General features: G+C 41.2%; 1 protein-coding gene across 1 annotated transcript in view; it reads left to right on the forward strand.

The window, feature by feature from the left end:
- The window catches only part of LOC148518155 (uncharacterized), a 798612-nt gene that overhangs the window by 575895 nt on the left and 204770 nt on the right, over window positions 1-17947 (forward strand). Inside the window, exon 4 of the mRNA XM_088477479.1 lies at window positions 17795-17876. Coding sequence (XP_088333605.1) covers window positions 17795-17876 — 82 coding nt within the window. The remainder of the gene's footprint in view (window positions 1-17794; window positions 17877-17947) is intronic.

Consider the following 17947-nt stretch of genomic DNA (forward strand, 5'->3'; position numbering starts at 1 on the left):
CTTCTGCAACTAATTAAATAACTAATAACTATTATGCTTATTGCAATCTCCTGGAGCACTGTCTATTCCTTGGATTCTATCTATCTATCTATCTATCTATCTATCTATCTATCTCATATCTATCTAGTAAAAAAGTGATAACCAAGAAAAACTCTCATGGTGTAGCACTTTTACTCCAAATGGGTGTTATTAATAAACAATTATGTTTGAAGGCTTATCACTGTATTTTTCCAAACAGGACCTCTGGATATTTGTCCTTTTTATGGTGTATATCTAAAACACACCACATACCAGAAGGCACCAATATCAAATAGGGATGATAGTGTAGTAGTTTTTTTTTAAAAAAACAACTTTTATTAGACATAACATTTATAGATTCTGTGCGTACAATTTAAAAACTTGATCAGTTAGCTTATCTGATAAAAGTCGCAGTTCCAGTTAGATGAAATTTCCCAAACTTCTGTTGCATCCAATGTGAATAGGAACTCCAGCAAAAGATAGGCACCTATTCAGATGATTTAGACTCACCCAACGCGTTTCATCTTTTGGACCACCTCAGGGATGTGATTCTACTGTTATCTGGTTCTGTTTATATAGGGCATTTAATAAACATTGACCAATCTATAGATAGATGTTTTTAATAGTTATTTTTCATAAGGCATGTTGTTTTCTAATTGAATTCAGGGATCTACTGTGATTGGCAGATCTAATACATGGTAGCTGCTGCTTCAAAAAATAGACCACTCTGTAAGAGACTACCATACTTAAAAAAAAAAAAAAAAAATACATGCAAAATAGACTATAAGTACTAAAAAGCTTGTTAGTGCCTTGAGTCAGTATTATGTTGCAAAGTTGTGTCCAGAATTTAGTGGTCCTTTCAGGCATGTACTGTTTTTATATCATTTTTCTGGCATCCTATCATTTAAGGAAGATTAAGAAAATGGATGTTACTGTAAATGCCTTACCCCTCAGCTAATCTACATGAAAAAGTAACATACATATATACTGTAAAGCATTAACTACTGTGCCATCTAAAGGATCAGAGACATGACTAATTTTATTGAAAAATAAGCACCCATAAATAACAAATTACTTTTATTAAAATGTATTTTATGTAGAGCGAGACTGAAAGTTTAAGTGCAGTTTTTTTAGTAGTATATGCTTAGAAATGTTTGTTAAGACAGATTAGTTTATCTTCATTGTACGAGGCATTAAATATTTTTCTGCTTAAAGTGCAACTATGTAATTTAGATACTGTGCATCTTAGTGATAAATGCTTTGCAGGTTAGCCTTCCACAGGAAATATGCAAATTGCTGATTTTCTTTCATTTTTTCCTGCTTCGTGGTAAAATGTATAAAGTAAGGAAAACAAATCTATTTGACCTGAGTCTGAAACAGAATATGTCAATATAAAATGAAATCAGCACTAAAGGTCTTTCGTACTCCAGCTGTAAAAGCAAAATTAGGTTTAAAAGACGGATTTTGCGGGATTAGCAGAGAATAGCCAGCGACGTTCTGGAAAATCCTTGAACATCTGCTGGCTATTTTGGCGACAAGTCATTCTATTACCATATATTACAATTAATTTTAGGTTAATCCTTCGGAGAGGAAACGTTTCTCTTACAGTGCTTATGAAAAATAATAGTGTGAGACTGGCATATTTATTCTTGCACTTATTTTTCAATGGGGTGTATTGGAGGTCCCCTAAAATCAGCACAAAACTATTTGTATTCCTTCATTAAGAACTGCAGTGCGCAATAAGTTGGTGAGATGGCTGTTGATAAAACAAGAACAGAACTGCAAAGTAACTTTGTTATGGTAAATTTGGGATATTTTACTGTGACAAAAGCCAAGTATCCACTTGCTGATTTTAATGCGTGATCGAACAATATCGTTATCGTTCAATCGCTCATTAATCGTGCATGAATCGGGCACTAAAAGGTCGGAAACGACCAGCGATGCGTCAATCTGCCGATAACAACAGATTGGCCATGTTCGGGATGAGGGAGGGTGCCTACACTGGATGACATAGTGTTCAGTGTAGGCACTACAGGGGATCAGGAACGACTGTACGATTATGATGTCGTAATCGTACTGTTGTTCCAAGATCTAGTAGTGGATACGCACCTTTAAGGGCAGGAGAATCTTAAATCATTCTATGTTCTTAATAAAAGATTGACACAGGGCCTGATTCAGGGGTGCGCGCTAACTGCACGGAATGCCGATGTTTGTTCAGCTGAGCGATTATTTGCTACTGCACATGCTCAAATTTTTCGGAAAACCCCAATGGTGCATGTGTTACCCGGAGTGTACATATATAGAGCAAACAATCAGTCAGTTGATTCTTGGATCCTACATCGAACTCCTGGGCAAACAGCTGGATCAAAGAGGAAGTACAGTAGTTGTTGATGGTGGTATGTACCATTTTGCATTGCGAGTAACGCCTTGGAAGACATTCCTAAGCCTGAGCTTATTGAATTGAAAAATATAATGAGTAAGGCTCAACAAATGAATATATCATTGTCTGTGTTAGATTTAAATGATCACATTTGAGACATCTATATACACAGGATATTTGCACAGTTCCCCTCTAGAAACTTAAATTTGTTTCAGTGCCTTACTGAAAGAGTTAAAATCCAAGATCAATGCTGATGGAATATCAAGTTTTATTTCAGATCGTTATTAAACAAATAAATGCACTATAGAGACATTTATTTAGATTGTTTTAAAAAGTAGAAAATATTCATTTCTATAAAACCTACTTAGATCCTATTTATGTTTAAATGTCATAACAAGAAGTATGATGTTAAGGTGTGAAAGGGTTGACCAAAACAAAATCACTCATTCTATCTAGTACTCCCTAGTAACCAACCAGTTCTGCCTGGCTAAGGGCCTGATTCACAACGGTTCGCAATTCTGATTATACGCACCCACTGCAGTTGCTAATATCAGCGGTGCTATTTAAATGTTTGCATTCATATCGCGATCACATCCTGACATAAGGACGACCACTTCCCCATACTCACATCCGTATACTAAGGGATTATAGTGAAACAATCGGTAATTTCGGACCCATATGCACACTTCCACAAGCCCTGACCTTTCTCAGAAATTGCTCACATCCACGCACGCTATCCGTGCTATGGCTGCTTATGGCCACGCAGTGGCTAATTTATGCACGCCCCTGCAACGGCGCTGAAACGCACCGGCACGCCTGCTTTCACCTGACCACCCCCCTGTTACCACCCACAAACGGCATTTCTTGTCAGTCACTCTGCTCTGGGTCTGCGTAGCCTCTGCAAACGCAATTGTGATTGCAATTGCTAGTTAGCGCACTGCAATGCATACGCATGTGCAGAACTCAGCAATTGACCAATGGCGTGCGTCTTTGCAACTGCAATCCATGCTGAATAAGGCCCTCAGCCCATATTAACCTAAATCAGACATACTGTAAAAAAAAAAAAAAAACAATAACAGAAACCCCTGTATGTACTTATGTAGCATTTATATAAAACTAAGTTTATCTGACACATGAAATCTTTACACATACAAAGACAGAAAAACAGAATTAAATATATTAAACATCCCGCCAATGATCGCATACATACTGGCGTTTAGTAACTCTGTATGCATGATGATTTAAGCAAAGGACAGCTCTCCCGATAAGAGCTTTTCTTTGCAGTGTGGGGCTTCCAGGCTTATGACCCTGGAGTACTTCAGCGCAAGCCACGGGTGACGCTGGGAAGGATTCTGTTGGATCTCTCTCGGAGAAAACTCTGAGAAGAAGCCCATATGCTTCTATTAGGCAACACCCATCTAAAGATTAGCTCCACCACTGGTGGTCTGTTATGCCCTACCTCCTTCCCTCAATTAATTGCCGGCCATTCCTCACAGCAGGAATGGCCATTGATGGGTATAAACCATTGTTAGTATCCCGTCAATGGTTTCATGCCAACCATTGATGGCACCATTTAACCCACCAATGGCCATCCCTACTCTGTTTTGGCAGACATCATGAAAGCTTTTATCATCACGGCTGCCATGCAGGCATAGCTTTGCTTTGTAAACCTAATAGAAGCACAAATAAGGTCTTCACTATTGCGTACAATTATTTGAGGCATTACTTCACTAAGGGCCGTATTCAATTAGAGACGAAAAGTCGTAATCAGCAAAAAAGTTTCATGTATTGCCGCTTTTCGCCTGGTCGGAACTTATCTTCAAATTCAATTCCAGCCGGAATTTGCCTAAGCGGAAACTCAATGCAATGTTATAGGCGAAAAAGTTTCTCCAAAGAATAGCAGGTGAAAAGAAGTGCAAAATCTTTATTTTGGGGTGCAAACGTGGGGAAATGACCCAGAACCCTAGGCACAGTCCCCCAAAGGCCAAATCTGGCAAAAAAAAAAAACCTAAGAACACCTCAAAAAAGTAAATTTCATTTTTGGGGTGAAAAAGTACAAAGTGGAGGGACAAGCATAAAAACTAGCGAAATAGACTCCTTGGGGGTCTGCAAGGATGGGTCAGGAGTTTTTAGGATTGCAGGTGCATGTAGCAGGTGCGTTTTTGAAAATTTTTATAAGTTCACTTTAGAAACATTAAAATATACTAGCACCCATTTTCAAGTACCCCAAATTTGACTGGACAACTTATTTTCACCAAAAAATACTGCTTTATGCCATTCTTCACCACTTTTACAAAGACGCTAATAAGAAGCAATATAAACTACTTAAGTACCCCAAACACTTTTATTAGTGGTATTAGTACACATCTACATTAATTCCCTATGTTAGTGCATCTTTTTTTTTGGTACAGACTGAGGGCCTGATTCAGAGCTGAACGCTCTGACTAGAGCGCTCGCTCTGAATCAGGGCCGTCCCAGCTAAATTTGGAGCGGCCTCCTGGCCGCTGGCGTAGCTGTGGGTGACCACCCACAGCTTATGCGAGCGGCCAAAAAGATGGTCGTGATGGTCAAAGACCATCGCGACCATCGGGCTTGCGACGAGACCCGCAAGCCCAGGAGTGATTTTGGCTCTATCTGTCAGTGGGGCCGAACTCAGACGGTAGGCGTTCCCATGGGAACGCCTCCGTCTGGCAGTCACGCCCCCGGCACGCCCACCAAAGGGGGCATGCTGTCAATCCACATCGACAGCACGCCCCCTTTGGTGCGAGACCCGGAGCGACGGAGAGCCCGTCGCTATCCGGGTCTCCCGCATGCGCATGATGGAGCTCCCTCCGTCGTATGCATGCGCAGTGGGGCAACATCGACCGGTTTGCGAGTGTCCTTTGCTCGCGAACGGGTCTGAATGACCCCTGATTTCCCCACTTCTGACAGTACTTTCCGCCTGTTCCGTATTCGCCGCGTTCCAATTTTGTGTGTTTAGGAATTGAATTAGATGAAAAGTTTTCGCATCTGAAACAGGCGAAGGAGGTGGAATGTCGGACAGGCGAAACTTCTCCGACTTTTCACCTCTAATTGCATACAGGCCTAAGTGGAAAACCAGTCGGTTTATTTCTCAGGAACTCAGTAAGTGGATGGCGTCCTATCAGTAAATACAGTAGATAAACAAGCAATACACTATAATGTTTTAATGATAAATAGATATTTGCATCATAATTACATTTTTCAAAAAGATTAGTGATCTGCCCTCAAGCTCAGACCCTAAAACTCACTTGCTTCTTGTGTCCAAATGGAGACTTTAGAGCACGTGACGCATGTTAGTACGCTGCCTGGGATTTTATATTAATGCTAATGTACTGTTAAATAAAATTGAACATCAAAGAAATGACCTGTTGTTTCTGGGAATAAAGCAGCTTCTCCATTGTGCACTTTCTGAACAATATAGGGCAGCAGGGATCTTCTATTCTTTCCAATATATTAATTTCCCTGACACATTAAAGAGCATTTATTAAGTTTTCATAAAAGCACCCACCTCTGCAGATGTTTCTTGTGAAATGAAAGAAAAGAACTGTAGAGACGATATGGAATATGATTACCATTATACTTCATAACTAGCTTGTTGAAATAGTTACGTTTTGAACATTATATTGTATAATAGTAACATCTCAGTCTAAAATTATACAGCTTTGTGTTTAGAGATTCCTCTTAACCTAAGCCGTACAGTTTCATAAAAATTTAGACTTTCTATTATGTCTTATCTATTATGTTTTATAGATACTATAGTATTATGTATTGTGTCAGCGTTTTTGGACGCAGTTCCTATAATTAATGCAATTCTGGAAAAAAAAAAAAGGCCATGTTCACGCTGGCACTAAAATTCTGCAGTTATAATAGACATGCATTTGGCTTGATCAAGTTACTATTTTGTCATAGAGGAATGCTTAAAATTAAATGCAGGTAGAATACATTAGTAAACACATTTAAACAACCAGCCACTCAGCTTCCCAACTGTCATGTTACAAGGCTGTGTTTGAAAAAATGACAGCTGGGAGCTGATTGGTTGGTTCTTTATCACTCTCCACTTTATCACTTCCCAGAGCTTCATACATTTTGTCCCAATATCAGCTGCTGGAACCTTACTGTGCAAGGCTGGAGAGCTCAACAAAATCCCAATTGGCAGTAAAATATGAAGGAGATGATTCAAGTGGAGGATCCAGTGTTTGAGCTGAAATTGTATCATCTTTGACTGGTTTCGCCTCTACCCTGGAAGCTTTATCAAAGAGTCTTTGTTTGATAAAGCCTCCAGTTTAGAGGCGTAGGGGACTAGTTACTAAGCAGTGTTAGGAGACAGAGTGAAAAGTGATAAGTCTGTGATAAGGTGCCAGCCAATCAGCTCCCAACTGTCATTTTGCAAACACAGCCTGTGAGATGGCAGTTGGGAGCTGATTGGCTGGCACCTTATCACTTTCTTATCACTTTTCACTCTGTCTCCTAACACTGCTTAGTAACTAGACCCCTAAGCCGGTCAGAGGTGATACCCTGTTTCGGCTCATACACTGGATTCTGCTCTTGGATCATCTCATTCATATAAGACACAATTGGGATTTTGTTGAGCTCTCCAGCATTGCACAGTAAGGTCCCAGCAGCTGCTGTTGTTGTGACTCTGAAATTAGGATTTCCTGTTTTGGCACTGACATGAGAACGGACGCGATTGGCAGCTACATTAAATTTAGCACAGCGGCCACAGTCTACTGGATGCACAATGAGACCCCAATGAACATAGCCGGATTATACTAGTAAAGTGGATCTCTCCCATGTAATAAGTCCATGAACACTGCTTATATCATTCAATTACCGGGACTTTCAGTTCCTTGAGTTTTTATTCATTAACGTTTAATGCTGCAATTGCCATTCCTGTTTTATATGTTCTAGTGCAGTAAGAGCTTTATACATGTCTAAATTCTATCTTGGGAGCTGTAGTCCACCCGATATTATATTTGCATTGGAGTTTTTACCTTTTACATTTAAAGAAGTTATATCCAGTAAACATGAATGTATGAGCTAGTACATTTATCCTAGTTGGTTTATTTGTAATTATTATTTCTATGTGCTTAATTATAAAATATATACAGTATATATTTTATATGTTTTTATATAAAAGTATTATTTATATTTAAATCATTTTAATGTGTCTTGAATCTGCAATATCAATATATTTTATTTCACTAGCGCAGTTCCACAATTGGTTTCTGCATATTGTTTTGTGGGTGTACATACACTCGCATTGGGAGTTTGCAGCTATAGTATAGTAATTTGAGTATCCTACAAATGAGTACCACTTCTGTGATATTTTGTTTTTATTTCTGGCACTTTGGAGATGGCAGTAGGTACAGTACTTGGGTCAAGGCCGTTTCTAGAGAGGAGTGGGCCAGTGTGCAGTCTCAGTCACGGGCCCCCCCCTCTGCGGCCGGCGGCGCACTGAATGGTCAGCGCCGCACCTATAGACTCTGGGCACTAGAGTGTGCCCAGAGTCTTAGTGCATGCACAGGTCACTGGGAAAATGGCCACAGTGGCCATTTTCCCTGTACTGCGCATGCACAAATGACGTGAAAATGGCTGCGGAAAATGCAGCCATTTTTTACATATTTAACTGTTTCCAGTCCATGCCTGTGTTCTAGCATTCAGATCCATCTCCAGAGTTCTAGCATTCCGTTCACCTCCAGTATTATAGCATTCATTATAGTCCCGGTCTTCTGCCATTCCCAGGTACCTGTCCAGAGGGCCGCAACCTGCTCACTTGGTGCGGCGAAAACCAAATCCCAATTGGAGGGGTCACTGGAGAAAACCACCAAGTGAGTTAGACTCCATGCCTCTGGGCAGGTCTAGCCAAACCTGGGTTCGGCCGCAACTAGGAGACCTAGTCCAGTCACTCCCATAGTCACCCGAGCCCCCCGATTCACCGTCCTCCACAGAGGAACACTTGCACCGGATCGTGACAGTTTGAACAGCCAATATGCAAGCCACCGGGTTTCAGGGTGAAGCAGGTTGTCAAGATCTACTCCTTCGTGTGACTGCACAGGAGACAGCTCTGCAATCCGTCAGACAGCAGCTGCAAGAACTCTCTAGTCAATGATGGTTATTCATTCAGTTCTAGCTGCTTTGTTCCCAGACACACCACAAGTTTCGCCAGTGAATTCTGCACAGCTTCGTTCTGAAGTTCCAATTACCCCTACTGATGAAAAATTTTCTGTGTATGCTAGTGAAGCTCTCAAGTGTCCCTTGGTTCCCCAAATATCTGATATTCGTGACCCTGAATCTTTCAAGAGTTTCTACTGGCTTTTAGAACAACTACAAAATCTCCGTCCCAAAATTTTTCAAGTTATTCCCAAGCTTCCTAGTGTTACTCCTGACTTGACTAACAGCCCTTCCAAGCAAACTACAGTAAAGCATCAAAGTTTCCTGCGCCCTAAACTTACTGAGGTTGAACGTCAGCGAAGCCGGGAACTGCATCTGTGTTTATATTGCGGTTATGATGATCACTTTCTTAAGGACTGTACTCTCCATCCACTGAGAAGTGGTGGCAAGTGTGTGACTCCCAACGTCTACGCTTTCAGTTCTCCCCATCATCCATCAGTGATTTCCGTTTCTTCAGTTACAGATAAGGTGATGTCCACTAAGCAAAAGAAAGTTCAAGTTTTCAATTGGGGTCCTGTTACAAGATGCTTTAACCCTCGTCTAAGAAATATTGGGAGGATATTTCAACCTTCTAAAGTCAGGGACACTACTCATTCCATTTCTACTGGTCCCAGCCCGGATTCTGCCCGTTCCGGTCCCAGCCCGGATTCTGCCCGTTCCGGTCCCAGCCCAGATTCTGCCCGTTCCTGTCCCAGCCCGGATTCTGCCCGTTCCGGTCCCAGCCCGGATTCTGCCCGTTCCGGTCCCAGCCCGGATTCTGCCCGTTCCGGTCCCAGCCCGGATTCTGCCCGTTCCGGTCCCAGCCCGGATTCTGCCCGTTCCGGTCCCAGCCCGGATTCTGCCCGTTCCGGTCCCAGCCCGGATTCTGTCCGTTGCGGTCCCAGCCCGGATTCTGCCCGTTGCGGTCCCAGCCCGGATTCTGCCCGTTGCGGTCCCAGCCCGGATTCTGCCTGTACCGGTCCCAGTCTCATGCCCCAAGAGGGGGTTCCAAGTATCATACCCCAGGAGGGGGTTTCAAGTCCCGTTCCCCAGGAGCAGATTTCAAGTTCCACACTCTTGGTGGAAGTTTCCACTGTCCTGTCTAAAAAAGAACATCAATCAACTTTGGCTGAATCATCCAATCATCGCGTTAAAGAATCTCTAAGTGGTTCCTTCTCAGTTCCTGAAAAGAATGCTGTAACTCAGGATGCTATAGTGTCCATGACCTTCGATGATGATGTGTCCCAGTACACCATATTGCTTAAGCATTATGATGCCCTAATGAGAACTGATCCAACTTGTGGTATTACTCCCACCAACATCGTCATGTTTCTTTTTATGCACTTTAGAGGTAAAGCCTTGGAGTGGGCCAACCCACTCATTGAGTCCAAGGATCCAATGCTACAAGACTTAATAGCCTTCAGTACAGCTCTGCTTAAAGAATTTGCTCCTATGTGTCCGTCTTCAGATACCTTTTCTGATAAAAATTCGAGAGTTATTTCAGCACCTTCAGATATTAAACTTGCATACACCACTGTACTCCCTTCTCAAAATCATATGGTACAGGATCAATCAGTCCGTAAGAAGAAGACTCAAAGAACTATTACAGACCAACAACATGATACCTTGAGAGTTGGTTGTGTCTCCCTCTGCCCATCTCCAGAGTCCTCTAGGTTTTCAAGTCATATTAACTCCTCTGATCTTCCTTTGGACATGGATTCTGATTCCGAATTTGATCCTGTGCATGACAATACTCCTTTCCTTGACAACCATTTGGTATCAGACCATGCTCTTCCTAGTCGTACATTCTCCCAAGAATTACCAGTAAAAACTACTTTGCTGCAAAAGGAAAGTTCTTCAGCTACTGTTCTTAACATTATGCAAATTCCTCTAGGGACAGAGAGATGCTTGAAGGGATTAACCTTTCTGATCGTGGGATACTTGGAGTCCATAGAAAAGGAGGAAGCCAAGTTGTTAATTGAGAGTTATGGAGGCAAAGTTTCCGAGAAGATATGCAGTAAAATCGATTATCTCATTAAGGGTCGTTTCGGTGGAAAATCCAAGCGAGAGAAAGCAAAGAGTCTTTGGGTCATGGTTATTAAGGAAGATGGCTTGTTTAAGTTGATTGACATTATGCTCTCCAAGGAAAAATTTTCTGAGCAAATCACCTCAGGAAACAATATTTCCAACACCTTCTAGAGTTCTCAAAGCTTCGAGTTCTTGAAGATTTCTGACAGGTTCAGTCAAGATTTTGGAAGTTTTTCAAGTTTTTGCCCTGGTATTTCAAGTTTCAAGTTTTTTGGAAGCTTTCTTGTATTTCTGGAAGGAATTTTTGTGCACATTTTTTGGTGTCCAGAGTCCACCCTAAAAGGGGGGGGGGGGTACTGTCAGGATGCGGCCTGGGATCGGCCGCTACTCACCTCCGAGCTGGTGTCCTTGGGCTTAGGTGTCCAGACGCTGGGAGTGGAGGTGAGTGGTGACTGAGTATTCTCCCTGGGGTCCCCTAGGGCTTCCGTGTGTGTGTCCTGGTTTCCGGGGTGCCAGGCATGGCCACAGCCATGTTGGCTCATATCACCTGACTAGTCTCTCCCAATGATAGTCCTGTGGTCACTCAGCTGATCCTCCTGATCCAATGATCAGCCACCCAGGGGTATTTTAGTCTGACTCCAGGAACAAGTAACCGCTGTTCAACTTCTTTGTTCCAGTGCCTGTGATATTATGTTGCTCTGTGCTATTCCTGCAGAGAGTTGCTTCAGCCTGCTCACAGTTCTCTAAACTTTCCAGCTTTAGCTTCCTTGCTATTCTCAGTCTGAGAGTTAGTTCTCTCCTAGTACCATGTTTTTCTATGTCTGTGTGTCTTTGTATATGTGTCCCAGTATTTGCCTTTGTCCACTCGGCTCTGTGTCTTGTCAGTGCAAAGCAGTACCAGCATTTCCAGCACTCCTAGTATTTGCCTTTTCCACTCTGCTCTGTGTCTTGTCTGTGCAAATCAGCACCAACATATTTTACTGTTTCCAGTCCATGCCTGTGTTCTAGCATTCAGATCCATCGCCAGAGTTCTAGCATTCTGTTCACCTCCAGTATTATAGCATTCATTATAGTCCTGGTCTTCTGCCATTCCCAGGTACCTGTCCAGAGGGCCGCGACCTGCTCACTTGGTGTGGCGAAAACCAAATCCCAATTGGAGGGGTCACTGGAGAAGACCACCAAGTGAGTTAGACTCCGCGCCTCTGGGCAGGTCTAGCCAAACCTGGGTTTGGCCGCAACTAGGAGACCTAGTCCAGTCACTCCCATAGTCACCCGAACCCCCCGGTTCACCGTCCTCCACAGAGGAACACTTGCACTGGATCGTGACACCTCTTCCTTATCTCCCGTCCGTCTCCCCCTATTCCTCCCTTCAATCTTTCTTGTGTCCTCATATTCCACCAGTCTCTCTCCTCAATCTGCCCCTGTTCCTCCTCTTCCTCTTCTCACTTTCATGTCAAACACATAAAGCTGACAGCAAGCAGTAGCAACAATGAAATTCTGCAAATATACTTAGCTCACAGTAGCTTTGTACACCAATGCTTGGGCACTCCAAGCTGTGTTTGAAAAATGACAGGAGCTGATTGATTGGTACTTTATCACTCTCCAAGGCTTAGTGCATCTCCCCCTATAGAGCCGCGGGGTGGGAAGAAGTGCGTACGCACCATCATTCTGCGCTATCTGCTGAGACTGACTGGATGGTTGGTGTGGGGGTGGGGTAAGGGGTGGGTCCACTCGATATGACCCACCCCTTACCCCACCCCCACCTCCTAACCAACCAATCTAGCAGCCACTAAGAACTCTGATGGGGACGGGGCCTTCCTCATCTCCAGTGTGCAGGTGCGAGTGTGACATTAGGCTGCTTTCATTATAGAAGTTTTCCATGTATTAGTATGCATATGTAAGTTTTATTTTCTCTATAATGCTGTATATACAAGAAAATATACCCATGTTCTATGTGTAATCTCCAGGTAAGATTCAGCGTATTACTTGAACTGTTTCCACAGTTTACGTGGCTCAGTTACTGTAACTGGACCCAAAAATTAGGAATTTAATACAGATATTCTCTCTGATTCTCCTTTGAAAACCTTTTGATGTGAAACGTATGCAAATGTGAGTCTGCTCAGCCTCCCTCAATACTTATTGATGTTTTATGGTTACAAAGTATGCATTCACTTTCTGTAATATGTATTGTAAGCTTTCTTTTTTCAATTTCCACAATTCATACTTCACTAAGCAAAACTGCTTATACTATACTTTGCTTTCAATTGACTGTTTCTTAAAAGTAAGCATGTGCTATAGGCAGATTTGGATTACTAAGGGAACTTGATGGAGTTACAGCTGCAGATCGCTGACATGCGTTAGGCCCAACAGGCTCTAAAAAATTGGATGTAGTTTATAACCCAGCTGCTGGGATGCTGACACTCAGAATACTGGCACCATAATCCTCACAACAACCAGAATCCCAGCGCCAGCATCCCAACGGTACGTATTGGAGCTGGGGGGAGGGTTAGGGTTAGGTGGCTGGGGCAGGGTTAGGGTTAGGTGGCTGGGGGAGGGTTAGGGTTAGGTGGCTGGGGGAGGGTTAGGGTTAGGCACCTGGGTTAGGGTTAGATGGCTAGGAGGGAGGGTTAGGTTTAGGCTGCGGGGAGGGAAGGGTAGAATATTTACCTGCGTCTGTTGGGATTGTAACCCAGTCGGGATGCCAGCATTGGCATCCCATACCCAATCCCTCAGAAATAAATATTTTGGGGAAAATAGGCAAAAACAGTCTCAGATCACCCAACACAAATATTGGGCCTGGTGCTGAGTATGAACACATTTCCACCCAAAATGCAGACATAAAATGTGCAATAGCCACACCCAGCATTAGGTTATGACGAGCTGCATTGATGACACTATAACAGTGTCGTACACTTGCTGCAGAGAGGCCGTCAGGGACGGGTGTGCGATGCGGCCCCCGGCCAGATATATCATGAGATGGCAGTGACGGTTGTTCAGTGTGTATGAGCAACCTTCATCTGCAGATACAGTATATCTCTCAGGTGTGTACCCAGCTTCAGTTAAGAGGTACAGGTGGGGGCAAAAGTCATCTAATTTTGCAAATACTGAATAACTGGCGGAGAGCTAGTGCCGTTTCACTTCATTTTTGTCCTAAATTACTAGTATTGAGATTGATGGAACATTGTTATTAATATAGGTATTGCTTTGGTAAGCTGTCACAAAACAGCATTTGTGCTGCTCTTTTAGCACTTTGCAATTGACAGTTGATAATTTCTGGCAATTTATACAACACATATTATGGACATAATGGGGCAATTTAATTGGTTTTTGGGGTAGCGATAATTAATGGGCTCCTGACAAAGCAATTCAATTGTTTTGGGCGCCCCTTAAGTATCTCGCCAGTTGCACCCAAAAGCACCAGGTTTAGCCGCATGAATCGGCTAAACCTGTCTAAAGTCCTGGTTTGGGTGCCCACAAACTTTTCACACATTTCTGCTCGCAAACTCAGGAGGCTGCGAGCAAAACTGTCGGCACTTGCGCCCGATTGCCCACAGTGCCGACAGTTGTGCTCGCAGGAGGCTGCGAGCAAAACTGTCGGCACTCGCGCCCGATTGGAGTAACAATTGAATTGCTCCGTCGGGTGCCCAAAACAACAAATTGAATTCCCCCGTTGTATAAGTTACATAATTTATTACAGACTCTATTACAAATGTAATTTTCATCATTGTTCTTTATCAGTAAATGTTAGGAGTGCAAATAGGTTATTTTAATAAAACAAACAAAATAAAACCTTTCAATCTCATTTCTTTATTAAGCCAGTTGCTCTCTCACCTTACTTCCATGTGCTGTTTGCCTGGCTTCTATGAATTAGTAGACACTGTAAAAGGCTGTTCTCATGTCCTTGTCTTTCTACCTGGCCAGCAGTGTAGGCGTCACTTCTCTCAGCCCATACCTCGGCATGCATGCCATTAGCATTCAGCGGTCACTGTATTGGTGTAGAACATTATCTCAGTCTGGCAGCTGTGCCGATGAGTGGTAACTACAACAACAGAAGACTTTGAAAATTAACAGCAAATTAATTATAAATCTTTGCAATACCTTAGATAAGATTTGCAGTGATGTAATATCAGGAGTTTATTTCCAGGTTTAACTGAGTTTTATTAATTTATTCATGAGAACGGTGTTACATGCTATCCTGTACACACATTACTATTATTACAGTATTTGTAATTAAATTTAGGTATCTTTTTTTTGACTGATCAAATATGATAAAACATGCAAATATTTCTCTTACATACTCTGTGTTCAAGCAATAGCTGTAGTAATTATCATTGGTATTTGCGTATTTACCATACCCACGTCTTTGCAATTTATGACCGAGGTACTACAGTAAATTGCCTTAATGACAACATATTTTTTTTGTTTGGGCAATTTTGCTGAATGTAGGACTATACTGCTTATGTCAGCTGTCACATATCTAGTAACTATGAGAAATGGAGGTCATTTTCAAATATTTCAAACCTATCACTGTGTATCCTTCTTCCAGAGACAAGGGCTTAATAGTGAAGAAGATTGATGGGGGTAGAGGTGGGGGGGAACCATCAAGTCTGAGTGTCTGGCAAAAAATGAATTCTTCACTCCTGATGTATATATTAGCAAAGCAAATGTTTTCACAAACACTTTGCATCCTTGTTGATGGCTTCCTCAGTCATAACATGTCAAGACCAACGCTGCCGAATTTCCCATTTAAATATTGTTTATAGGAAATGGCAATCCATTTAAGTAGCTGTGTTCAATGGAAGGTCCCTAATTGCAGGCATCACCCACTGACAAATGCTCATTCTAAAGAAAAAAGACATGGGATAACCCTAATAACGTATTTTGATACCAATGGCATTTTCTAAAAACCTACAATCCTTAATATGCTAGAAAGCTATCATAATAATAGAATTTAATAAATATTATTTAAGTGCTTTTTATACTTATAGGCATTTGTCACATACAAAGGGCAGGCTGAGATGTGTTAACCCTTAATGTGTCTTTATTATTATTATTATTATTATTATTATTATTATTATTATTATTATTATTATTATTTTATTAAGGCAAATAAACAGTAATGACATGTAAAATATTAGTGTACAATGGGTAATTTTAAGAAAATATAACGGCATAAAAAATTATATTTATTAATATTATCAACATTATTATTATTATACATTATTGATGTTAATGTATGTATAAAGTTATGTAAATAATAGCAGTACAACAGTGATATCTGATGTAATTCTATCTATCTATCTATCTAATTGGGGAGAATTAATGTCATCACCTCAATGATCATCATGGACATGTGATGTGTAGTAGAGAAGCAATAATGTGACCACGTTTGATTATTGACCTGTATATCAGCACTCGACCTACAGCCTTGTGCTATTATCTGGCCACAGGACTTCTCAGTGACTTACTTTACAATAGCAAGTGTATTATCCTATATTATGTTTATGATCATCTATGTTACTTCAGTTTTAGGTATTGTATTTATTTTGATGTTTTTTTTTATTTTTATTTTATGACAACACCAAATCACAGTACACATTCCCAGTTTGGGTCATTTATTTATTATTATTATATATATTTATATTTTGATTATTTATCAAACCAAATGAATAAATAGTGTTTTGTAAATTTTACTACAACAGACATTTGATTTCAGAGTTCAGATATCTTCTAGGATACATAATACTAAAACTTGCCATTCGCAAATATTAAACCTCTATCTGTATTTTCTAAATGGTGCATGAACTAGGTTTCTGTGATACTGAAGAATGTCATCCATATGGCCTTGCTTTACAACAGCAATAATGACAGTAAAGTGGGCGACACAGGCGGCCAATGACACAATTCGCGTTGAATGGGCGTCATTGTGGCTCCGCCACCTGCACTAAAATGCTGGTAATCTCGGCATTGCATAGGAGGGGCCAGGGCTACAATGATACAATTGCTTCGTCACGCAAGAACCATCTGCATTTCTACTTCTGTCCGACTAAGTGTTAGCCCGAGTATGTCTGTTTAGTGATGCATTAAGAATTCTTACAGTGATGTCTACATATCAAGAATGGCGATGTATAAGGGTCGTGAATATCTCCCTACATCCACCCTGTGTTCGCTAGTCTGGGACAAAGAAAGAGAGGTGGACGCAGGGCCTGATTGAGGGCTACATAGGCCTGGGGCTGGAAATAATCAAGGGCCTATGGAGAGTAGTGAAGGAGGTGTGACCAGTGCTGTGTGGGTGTGGTCAGTGCAGTGTGGGTGTGACCAGGGCTGTGTGGGTGTGGTCAGTGCAGTGTGGGTGTAACCATTGTTATGTGAGTGTGGTCAGTGCCATGTGTCTCTTTGAATAGAAAGTAGAAAAACTGCATTATTTTTTGAGGAAAATAAACTGTTTTTATGTGTTGTCAGTTGGGCGTCTGATCATCATAATGCTGGTCATGATGATGGGCCTAATTTTATGTGGAGGCCTGGAGCTGTAGTCCCATCCGCCCCATTGTTATTCTGGCCCCGGGTGGTCGCAGGCAACAAAGAACATAGAAGGAGAAATTACTATTCATAATACAATACAGTATTCATTTGCAAGAGCTCTCAAAGGCATATTTCTGTAAATCCCTGCTGGTGAATTAGTGGAATATAGCTAAAGTCGATTTAGATATATTAAAAAGAGAGAATCTTGAAATTAATAATTTGATAAATATGATACTATAGTTTGAATTGCTTATTCTCTGAGTTCTTAATGAGTGCTGAGTCTTGAGACTTGTTTCCTCTTAATGCATTTACATATTTTCATTTGTGCTGGATGACTATCTAATGCAGTGGCTGGAATGTAAAAATAATACACCATAAATTAACAAAATGTTTTAACTCTGTTTACTGCATGTGCATTAATTATTGTATTTTACTTCTGTGCATTTGTCAAGGAAACATATAGCAGCATCCCCTTCCTGCAGTTGTGTGATGAGTGTGTGCAAATACTTATATATAGATTTAATTATGTGCAGTTAATGTAAGTCTTTTTTTTTCTTAAGAAATATGTATACAATATACTTGTTAATACATTATTCGTATTCAAAATAATGACAAAATGTTTGTAATTATTATGAAATATTAACCACTTATATTTTCTGTTCTTTGATCTTGCAGATGGATCGCATAATCTTCTGTGTATTTTTGGATATTGATTACAAAATATATAAAAAGAAATTGGCTGAGTTTTTCCCAAAAGGTACAGTACATGACTTTTATGTTAGAACTGACTTTTGCATGATTTGTTGTCAGCATATTAAACACTATTGC

This window comes from Taudactylus pleione, unplaced genomic scaffold, assembly GCF_031769625.1.
Source record: "Taudactylus pleione unplaced genomic scaffold, aTauple2 ptg000201l, whole genome shotgun sequence".
Lineage (NCBI taxonomy): Eukaryota > Metazoa > Chordata > Amphibia > Anura > Myobatrachidae > Taudactylus > Taudactylus pleione.